Source organism: Cupressus sempervirens, chromosome 6, assembly GCF_028749045.1.
Source record: "Cupressus sempervirens isolate cs-2001-9-10 chromosome 6, ASM2874904v1, whole genome shotgun sequence".
NCBI lineage: Eukaryota > Viridiplantae > Streptophyta > Pinopsida > Cupressales > Cupressaceae > Cupressus > Cupressus sempervirens.
Genome location: NC_143123.1, coordinates 244689036 through 244700871, shown reverse-complemented (window position 1 = coordinate 244700871; position 11836 = coordinate 244689036). Strand labels below are relative to the sequence as shown.

The window sequence follows — 11836 nt, the reverse complement described above, 5'->3', positions numbered from 1 at the left end:
AGGATTGCCCACCGTCTGATTTAACTTTTAGCTTGTCACATTCAAATAAGGAAACACCAGCCACATGCTACAAATAATTTTTAAATCTATTAATTTGATTCATCACGAATAGTAGAAAGATCAAAATGCATACAATTGAATTTTAAGAATTTAAGATTTAAAATTATAATGAGTGCCACTTAGTGACTTAGTACTTGCCTAAGTAGTATTATTTTTAATTTTAATAGTAAATTTAATTATATATTAGAATAATGATTTTATTGTTTTATGATATAATATTTTTCAATTATCTTTATTATAGTAGTTGTCTTTTAGTTTATTAATAAATAGTCAATATAATATTAACTATAATGAGAATATAGTATTAAAAAAATAATGTGTTCACTTCAGTTTTAAATAAAGAAAAAAAGAATTACTTAATAAAATTGATATTAGTAGCGGATGAATGAAATTTCCACAATATAAATATCAACTTAAACATTGTTTTAAATTTTTAAATTTTATAAAAAAATGAATATATTCTAATTCATTCAAATATAAAAATTGAATTCAATAATAAGATAAATATATACTTTCTATTAAGAATATGAGTGACAGAGGTTAAAATATAGTTTTTAAAATATAATATTTTACAAAACTACAATCTAATTAAAATAGAGAAAAATTATTTATACAAATTATAAAATTAAGAATTTAAAGAAAACATAATATTTATAATAAAAGATCAAATATATAAAAAATTAATTATTTAAAAGATACACTCATATTATTGTATTTGGTGTAGGCAATTATCTTTAATATACTATTGCAATCAGTTCTTCATAAATTGTGATTAATTTTATTTATTTCAATCAGTATTTTTATTTTGAAGTTCCTTTTTTGATTTTTCTAATGTATATATGAGAGATTTTTAATTTCTAAAATCCCTAAAATTATTTTACTTCAATTTTATTGGCTCATACCTTTGGGTCTTATAGGGCGGATTTCTAGAAGCATACCCATATTATGAGGCGATATTTTCGGCAAGAATATATAAAAATATGAAATAGATCAAACATATTTTAATACATTTTCAAAATATTAATACTTTAAATGCTAACAATTTATAAAAATATTATGATTAATTTTGAAAATTATAAATTGAATATAAGATTTTTTAACATCTCAAATATTATGAAAATATTAAAACTATAATTAAACTATATTATACATTATGATTACCAATCAATAAATTGGTTGTCTTATAATTATTAATTATTAGGTTTAATGTATTACTGTATCTAATTAAACTATTATAACTCGATGGCAAATACAAGCCACTATGTGGCACTTGTTAATATAAGATACACTCACATAATTAATATAAGATGTTAATATTATAAATTAAACCAATAGTATTAAGAATGAATTATGCAAAAATATATTTATAAAATGATTTATCATTCTTAAAAAGTACTTATGTCCAAATAGATACAAAACATAAATAAAAAGAGTTTAGAAATACTATTTTCACCATTAAAGTAAAACACAAAAATTAAACTAATAGTATTAGGAATGAAATTATACTTATAAAGTAACTTATCATACTTCAAATTTATCACACTTTAAACGTATAATAATATTAAGAATGAAATTATAAAAAAAATATAATTATAACATAATTTATCATACTTATAAAAAGAAAATTCTGCCCAAATAGATAGAAAAGTCAAAAAATAAAAACCCTGAAGTACAATTTTCACCTATAGGTATATAAGAAAGCATTCAACGTGTCAACGTCTCAGTAAACCACAAAACTAAAAGCGAAGTTATAGCGCTAAAATATTCAATTGAAAAAGACGGAAGAGCGATTTTACAGCGAAAATCCTAAATCCTCACAGGTATCGATTTCCATTCCTCTCCTCTGTAATTAAAAAATCCTCGCGAAATGGAGGTCAAGGCCAAGAGAAATGACGAAAAGAAAATGAAGACGCAGAGTGTTGTAGCAGTTGCAGTGGTTGGAGCAGCTGCCATTGCTGTCATTGCCGGCAGAGCCTTTCTTTCTTTACTCAGGCGTCGCTCTAAAGGTCCGTTTCTTATTGGCTTATATAATTACTGTTTTTACTTTTGGTCGCAGAAACTGATAAAAAAACTTACCGACTCGATCATGGATTGAAACATGTACGATCCTCTCATCTACATCCTTCAACATTTCAGCCTAGGTGATTCTAAAATATTAGTTTCAGGCATATGTCTGTGCTCAAAACGTTTTGTTTCAGTTATATGGACGTGCATTTTCTGCAAGCTGCGTTTTTTATATCCCTTGTTAATGTGAGCTCTGGGTTAGAGTAGTTATTGAAGGTGCAATTCTTTTAAAATTTTGAATTACAAACCAGTCGAGTCCTCTCTGTTGCACTAGAGCCTGGGAAAATTCTAAAGAAACACATCAGCTGAGAGCAAGTCCTCTGAGCCGATAAATGGACAGGGAAAGTGTTTCAGGAAACGGTCTAAAAATCCAATTTGATTGATATAGGATGCAAATCATAGTTTCTCGTGGAAGTAGGATATATAGAATGATACGCGCAATACATTCCATGTGATTATTCATCTTTTTCATCCCGGGGCTTTTGTGCGTTTAACTGCACGATTATATCCCTTAATTTACACATCACTTGTTGTTTTGACCTTTGGGTATTGTTCAAGTCTTGCTTATAGCCGCCGTTTTCTTAATCTTCTTTCCTATATAGACCATTTTCGACGATTTTTTCGCTTTTTATAGTAAAATCATGTCACATTGCTGTTATGTATCTAATTATCCCTACTTATAATTATTTTATATCTTCACATAGCTAGGACCATAAGCTGCACTGAATAAAATGATCAGAATAGATGATTTCTTTAATGACACTGTATTCATAAGGTGAATTACACGATCTATGTTATTTGCTGGTAATTGGCTAAGCTTCAATGACCAATCAATTGCTTCGCTGTATCGTGATAAGGCATTTGAATATTTGATTTTTATAAAGAATCTAAGGTGGTTAATTTGGGGACAATACATTAGTTGACAAGTTGTATGTATTATAAGAAGTGATTGAATAACCATTCAATAAGAGAGAACTAGTATTTTACTAAATAGCAAAACTGGCATAGAACTTTATTTGAGTTGAGAGCATATTCCAAATGGGCAAACTCTGTGGAGAGAGATTTACCTTTTTTAAAGCTTACATACATCAATTTCAGCTATTATATAACATTCGAGGAAAGCCAGGAAACTTGATAAAAACAACAAATTAGGCTTCTAGGTGAAAAATGAGGTAACCACTCTTCATTGTAATTCGTGTCCTTCTCAATTGGAAAAGGCAAAGAACACACTTAGTAGGAAATTGTAAAGGCTTATTTGTTATAATTAAATTCTTTTCCTATATCCATATATATGGTCAATAGCTCTGCTTATGATTATGATTATGATGACTCAATGTTCTTTAGATGATTCATCCCTGCTTGAAAAGCAATGGACCGCATGACTTCTAGTTTCTGTATTAGACGAGAGAGCTTATGCGAAATCTAGTTCCTGTGGAATTGATTGCTCTAATGCAGAATTGCACTGCTTTCACCAACAGAAATAGTAAGAATTGTTGATTCTTCATCTCTTTGACCCATGTGTCAATTATTGTCAGGGTCCAGGGTTCAGGGTTCAATTCTATATTCTGCAAATGTGTCTCATAGTGGTGGAATATATGGCTGACACAATTCTGCATTTAATATTGGATGCAACCTGAAACAGGGAGGCATCAAGTCAAATGCATTATCACTCATCTTCTTGGTAATGGCGAATGGTCCACATTGCAAGGGTCCTAGCTTCTTGGTTCAGCCTTGAAGCTTCTCTTCCTGAAGGTGCAAGTGGACTTTGTCTCCCACTACAAACTGATGTTGGACATAATGCTCATCTCATTGTTGCTTGTATTCCTCATTGCTTTGCTGCAATATCTTGTGAACCTATTTGCTGGGTATGATTAATCTATTCAACAAATTTGTTGCTTTATGCACTTGCTTCTTTGGGGTGATGTCTCTTCCAAAATGATAGACAATGCTACATCAACGAATGCCAATGATTGGAACTTAAAGCAAATATGAAATGGGTTGTGTCCTGTGGAACCAAGGACACCACAAAGAGCTCAATTGTAGCTGTGTTGGACATCTAGAAATCTCTTATTCCATGTGCGAGGATGCTTCATGTGGTATGCCCAAAGAATGTGTATGATCATTTTGTTTGCATTGTCAGTTTATCTGTCAGTTAGTGGATAGAATGCTGTGGACTTTGTTAGTTTTATGTCCATTCATGGACCATACAATGGACCAAAAAGTATTGAGGACCATGTTATCCCTATTTGACACAATGGTTGCACCTTGCTGCATGATATTTCGTTGGTGTGCCTCTGAAACCCAACTTTTAAACTTTTAGAATCCAGCCCCATGAGGAAATCCCCTCATTATCTTGCAGCATATTACACTAGTTTTGGCTAACAACATTTTGTAAAGCTTTGTGAAAAGGCAACATTTGAGAGAATGATCAGAACAGTTTCAAATTTCAAAGAATGAATTCATCAGCAAACAAAATACAGTCCCAGGTTTAAACAGTTCAAAAGCATCAGGTGACAAGTATGTCCTACATAGGAAATGACTAAAGAGTTAGTTTATAAATGGAGAGTTTGTGAAGGGGATCAATTGGATGCATATGACTCTGGGTCCAGTCCATTAAACAGCAGTGTTATGACATATGAAGGGAACCATTCTCATTAATATCCACAGCGAATACCATGTTCACAGAACGTCCATGAACAAGGGGACATAGACCGAATCATAGTCGAATTGGGGGGTTTTATCTTCATGTATTCATCTACCATATTTCATATTCTTCTACAGAAGATACCTCACCACCCCAATGAAGCTCATGGGCATTCACATGAGCATAGTCAATGGGTAGATAAGGACTGAAAGCGTCATCTGTAAATAAAAGATGACTCATTATTGGGTTTGCTGATTAGTCATAAGGAAGCAAATGCCTATTAATTAATTATGGAGCCAACATATTAATAAATTTCAAAAGCAACCACATGATCCATATCTTTCCCAGACCGAAGGCAACTACCCATGAAGTGCAGTGCCATAAGTTTGAAAATATCCTGAATGTGGAAGATAGGTGTTGCATCAAGCTCATCGACCCTTAAAACATTACAATGAAGGAAGGCATGATCGATCGAGTATATGGGTCCCCGATTTAATATGATGGCTATAAGATTGCCAAGTCATAAATTGTATATGGTACTGGAACCGAAGTAATAATGGGGTCACACTTATAGTGAAGGCGCCAAATTGTAGATGAAGAGTTGAAGACTTTGAAGATATGAACATCCAATAGAAAGATACATGCTTCATTGACATGTAGACAAATGTATTTGGCGACTTCACTCTGCATCGAATATTTGTTCTGGGTCAGAAATATCGAGTGCCATGATTGGCTTGCATGGATTGCATATAAGTGGCTGTCATATGAGAGAGCCACAAGCCATTTGACGAAATATCATTGGTATCAATGACATGAGGAGCCCGATTCAAGCCATTTGACGAAATGTCATTGGTATCAATGACATGAGGAGCCCGATTTACCAATTCAAAAACCGTACTAGGAGCTTCGGATGGAAAGAGATAATGAAATTGAAGTCAAATATGTGGACTAGGACTATGGAGGAACAGTCTCGAGGCTTGATTATGGAGTCCCACATTGAATGTGTGCGGATGGGGCACACAAAAATGAAAATAATCAAATAGCGAGCGTATGAGCACTATTGCGGATCAAAATGAACGTTGATCTAAGAGTCATGAAAACATAAAATGTCCCTAACTTGGTTCAAAGTGGGATTGCAAACACGATGGTGATTAAGGTTTCGTTGGAGATTGAAAACATAGCCATTCAACTATACTGGAGAGGAACTCATCATGGATCAAATGTCTCATACCCTTTGGAGTCGACATTTATCACAATCATATATTGAAGAGGTAGAATGTGAATTTAGCTGACAGCCGATTTGGCATAGACACATTCCAAGTCATACACAGGTGATGTCAACTCAGAGAAAATAGATTGGTATCGGGCAACATGGTATATTAGTCCCATCTGGTTGGGTAGAATATGCTAAAACAATGTTATTGTGAATCACTCATCTAATCTATTTATTGGGTGTGATCTTCCTTCCGATTGATGAATGCTCCAAGTCAAAGGATTGTGCAGGTGGTCATGACACCCATAGGACATGATTGGTCTCCTTCATATTATGCCCATCTAATGATAACATTTGACAAGCATCTAATACTTTCAGCTGCAATTATGATAATAGGTGGCCCAAATTCATAGAAGCTACTGACAAGCATGAAGTTAAATTGGCAAGAAGTGTTATCGTGCATATTGGTGACCTTAAGCCAGAAATGCAATTACATACATGACACAATAATCTCAAGCTTGATGCCTCCCAAAATTGCTTGTATGGTCATTTAAACCATATGATCCCGCTATCATTAGATGAGTAAAAATGCATAGTGAATCAAAAATCACAGACCATAAACATGCAAGCTTGGCAGAGACTTGGTCATTTTGGTTATCGACTCCAAAGGAATTCTTGAGTCTAATACTATTTCAAAGGTAGTCTGTGGATGATTGGTATACATATTGAAAGAGTTTCCAACTCCAGCAAGATATTATACATTGGAGCTTCAGTCGGCTTTGATCCTATTGTCGTAGGGGAAATCTATGAGACACAAGAAACTTATTGGTAGCGCCGATTTATCAATATGCTAAACTAATAAATTCATTTAACCCTACAAACAACATAAATGAAATCATAATCAATTGACAACAAACAAATAATCAAACATGCAAACCAAGAGATTGCTTCAAGTCTTTGTTGCTTCTCTTTGTTCATACGAGGGATTGCACTCAACTGTGAATTGGGCAACACCTTGACTCCGAGCTCCAAAATATGATAAAAAGATATGATTTCAAATGATAACAAGATGATAGAAACCTAACATAGGTTCGATGCAAAAGTGAGTGATGAAATTGTGAGATAGTAGGGTTGTTTATATAGATTTTCTGGAAATCCATAAACAGTTGAGATCGATTTGGAAAAATCATGATTAATGGACGAGGATAAAAGAGACTGGAAAGATTATTGGAAAGTTTCCAATTTTAAATTGAAAAGGACATAGGATAAAATTTGAGATATTTTCAATTTTTGGAGAGATAAAGTTTCCAAAAATTAAAAATAGAAACTTTGAAATTATTTCTGATTTTGGATTTTCAGAAAAAAATGATTTTTTAGTTTACGAGGATTTTCTAATTTTTAAAATTTATAATTTGTCATAAAATTGATTTTTCATATTTCAATTAAATTAGAAAGGTGGAATTAGTTGAAATTAATCAAAAATTGATTGAAATTAAAATTGAGAAATTAAGATGAAATTAAATTAAATTTAGAATTCAATTTAATGATGAGAAATGAATTAGTTAATTTAAATAAATAATTAATATTTAAATTATGGGAAATTGATTTTTTTTGACAGGTAATCGGCCAAAGCCTTGATTATTTATTATTCATTTATTATTATTGTTAAGATTAATTATTATTATGTGTTAATAGTGAGCAGATTTGAACTCAAGACCTCTCCGATGAGATGCACACAATTTACTGATGGGTTGTAGGCTCTTGCCCATGGGAAATTGAATTCAATTAACTGATAATGATCAATTAATTAAAGGTTAAATAATTTAATAAACTTAATTCTTTAATTAAAATTAGGGAATGACTAAATGATGCAAAGATTTGATATTTAGAGGAAATGAGATGATTAATTAATGATTAAAGAACCATTAATTAATAGTAGAATTACTAGTGCGTTTAATTTGAACTTGCAAGTCAGTCCATTTTTTGGTGTCTACACCTATGCAACCGTGTGAAGGCAACAAGACCATGGTGGCTGGTTCCGGTGGATTGCCTTATTAAATTCCAAACTTTCCAATACAAGACACTCCTATCACCATAACCCTCTGTTGTATTGGAAAGATAGAGAGATCATTTCAATGGGAGAGACTCAATGACACTTGGAGTATTTTTCACACTTATCATTACTTCAAAGCCACCTCTCCGTGACTGATTATAAACATTTTCCAAATAATGAAACAATAAATTATAAACTCTAGATGTTGTCAAGTATATGGAGTAAAAGCGAAAGGAGAGAGAATTGTTATGAAGATGGAGAGTGTTGGGTGGATATTTTGCAACCGACAGTCTTGGGTAAAAATTCAGTCGCAAAATAGGATGACCAGCCACAGCGTGTGAGACAGATTCTCTCCTACTTTAAAGGGAAGACTCCCCCTTCTCACCGTTCCTTGGATCAACTCAAGGTAAGCAAGAAGTCGAGAGATTTTATAAAATGGGTGTTACCAATATCCATTCTTCTTATCTTTCAAGAAAGAATCCACTTACTTGTAGAGCGAGTAATGGGTAGGGTGAATCTCTAACTACACTTCTATCAAGAGCTGGAAACAGTGATATCGATAAACTTTTACTAACTCAAAGGCTAGCTAAAAATGTACCAGTTTGGCTCTAAGTTTGGTTGTACTTCTATATGGAAAAAAGCTTTACAATTAGGGCACAAAGACTCCTTAAAGTAAAAATACTTAACTATTTTACGAATTAAGAAAAAAATATAAGCTACAGACAAAGCTTCTAGCTATACACTTTCACAATTGCCCTTGGTTAAAGCTCTGGCTTCAATTGCTTCTTAACTCTCTTCTATTCAATTCACGAGATACAATTACCAATAACACAAGATAATATGAATCAAAGATAACTTAGATGAATTATAGACAAAGCTTACAACTCACACAAATAACAATCTCACTTAATCAAAGTTAAGTATCAAATGCTCTTTTGTCTTCACTTTCTCTCAAAATAGTGCTTACACAAACAAAGTTCTGCTGGCACAATTTCTCTAGAGCTCTCTTGCATAAAGATTTATGATGGTTTTACAATGAGGGGGCACTCCTTTATATAGGCAAAGAAGTTGAGAAAAAGTGGGAGCAACTCAACCAACTTTGACTTAGTCAAATTACAGAAAAAATAAAGGGTTACATGCAACTTGCATTACATCCTTTTACATACATGTAATTTTCATTACATGTAATTATGCCTTTTCATGTAATGCATTCTATACAACTACTAACATGAAATAAAAACAAAACAACAATCTTAGAGATTGTTTCTGAGTTCCTTGAATTTGACAATGATATAAAAATCTTAGAGATTGTTTCTCAATTTTTTGAATTTGACAATGATGTCACACACTATGGGAAGATTAGCAATTTCCATAGTCTTCAATATGGCTTCAACTCTCACTGCATTTTCATATGCTGATTGCACAACTTTGGAACTTGTTGTTGTAGTATCTAACAAGTGTTTTGTTAAAGATTTATACAAAACAAACTTGTTCATTGTGTGTGAACCAAAATCTTCAAAATCTACATCAGCATTGATCCTGATTGTATATTTTGAATTCACTCTCTCTGCTGCCATAGGATCACCAAAATCATCAGTAACACGGCATCCCATCTGTTCCAAATCACAAGTAACACTTGTTTCAACTGCTTGACAATCTTCAAAGGCCACTTGCAACTTTGTGATCAGCTTCCTCAATGTCTCCTCCTTGTAACCAATGAGTACTTAAAATCTGAAGAACATTTCACATGACGGAAGAATGTCACACGAGACCATAGCATCTACATCAAATTTTATTATTTCATCCCAATCATCAAGGATTTCTTTTAGGTTATTTGCTTCTTGAGTCAAAGAAGAAATTAAGTTTCGCTCCATTTCGTTCATCTCTTTGACACATCTAAGAACTACAAATGTCTTTGTGATGGCTCAAACTCCTTTCAAAAGTAGTTTCTTGTATCTAAGACTTGGCAGCTTCAATCAACCTTTTCTTTTTAGACGTTTGAGACATAACAACAACACTTTGAGAAGATTGTTTCTGGATAACCTCATTCAAACGAGAGATCTCCTGTTTCAGCCAATTCTTCTTTTTCGAAAGCTCATGATTGCTTTTTGATACATTTGTCAATGCATCTTGAGCATCTTGCAAACAACCCAACGTGATTGCTTTCCAACTTCAACCTTAGTAAACTTGTAGTTAGAACGAGTAAGTTCCTCAACAGGTTTATCTACCAAGGGCTCAACAATCTCAACAAATTTGGTTTTATCAGAATCAACCAAAATTTTGGAAACAATCTTATCTTTCAAAGATTTGGATTTAGTCTTCTTAATAGGAAGATTGTCAGGAGGAACAACTACTTTCCTTCTCTTTGTTATTTTACTCAACCATGCAGTTATTTTACTCAACCATGCAGGCAGGCTGAAACTTTCATTTGCAGAAGCAGACACAGTGAAGACCATTGGCATTGATCCAGATTGTATATCTGTAGTGACTGAGCAAGATTCAATCTACATTGCTGAAGGCATAGGAAAATGTTGAGAAGATTCCGTCATGAAAAGTTCAAATCCTGTCAAAGATGTATCAAGTTGGGAAACTTGACCACTGGTAAGAGTCGGAAAATCTTCAAACACATATGCTAAGTGATCATATTGTCCATGTGCAGGGATGCGAGGAGCAGTAGAAGAAATAGGAAGAGCCATGATATTAACCTCCAAGACTGGAATGGAAGGAGTGAAAACAGTGGAAAATGAATCCACATCATCATCAACCTCATGCAAAAAGGGTTCTTCATGTATAGAAGGCGTACAGGCTTGTGCAGGCTTTGGAGGAGATATGATCATGATTTCCCCTTCTTCATCTGAATCTCCTTTATCAGATTCTGTTTCCAATTCTTCTTCTGATTCTGCTACTGATTCTTGAATTGGCTCAAGAACTTGAGATGATTTAGTTCTTTTTCCACCCTTCAATTTGAATTTGAGGGAACTCTTGACATCAGAAGATGAGGCACCATTTTTTCGTGCAATCTCCAATTGTGATTTCTTGCCAGGAGGACCAAAACTTCCACAATCCAGGCCCATCGTAGGATTTACTCTTTTAAGGCCTTTACTTTTCAACCATTTGTTGGTGTTTACTAAGATGGATTGAAATCTGTCCATGATAGATGTACCTTCCTTTTGTTGCCATTGAATAGGAAATGACACTTCTTATCAAAGCCGGCTTGATGAAACTTCGAATCAAGGATGTCGCCATCATTTTCAACTTGAAAATCTGAAGAGATTTCCAACATGTTAAGATCAATTATTTGTTACAAGGTTAATCTGCAGTAATCCATCTTCATAATGTCAAGTTCTGTTCTCATATCAATCCAAATGTCCTCAATGTGATGAACATGAGTGTAGGCTTTTTTCATTTGAGAATTCATCTCTCGATAGTCAAAATCAAATCTGGCCTTGAACTTCTTCAAGGTAATCAACTGCAACTTTGCTTCCATATTCTTTGCTTTAGGCACAAAAATTATTGAATAATTGCCAATAGCCAAAGGCTTAGTTGAGGTAATGCCAAAACCAGGCCCATGTGAAGCATGCTGATTCATCAGGATGATTCAATCTGTAGCATACCTAGGTAAGATATACGGCTATCTTTTTAAATATCCAACTCTCAAGTACGGGAAAGTGGAAAACTGAAGAAAAATACAGCCGTATTGGTTTACCTTATCCCATGTTGCATCAAATACTCTTTTGATAGATAATTGCTTATCGAACGAGCACCGAAAGTGTCCGAAGAAGGCCTCTTGGACTCTTTTGTA

General features: G+C 33.4%; 1 protein-coding gene across 7 annotated transcripts in view; it reads left to right on the top strand.

The window, feature by feature from the left end:
- The first annotated feature begins 1785 nt into the window (after positions 1-1785).
- Positions 1786-11836, top strand: part of LOC149552163 (Zincin-like metalloproteases family protein) — a 273149-nt gene continuing 263098 nt past the window's right edge. For 3 of the 7 annotated variants that reach the window (XM_089787649.1, XM_089787643.1, XM_089787644.1), the window contains exon 1: positions 1791-2066. In XM_089787649.1, coding sequence (XP_089643775.1) covers positions 1928-2066 — 139 coding nt within the window. In that variant the 5' untranslated portion in view covers positions 1791-1927. Of the gene's footprint in view, positions 2067-11836 lie in introns of all 7 variants that reach the window. The other 4 variants (XM_089787648.1, XM_089787647.1, XM_089787642.1 and 1 more) reach the window with 3 other exon arrangements.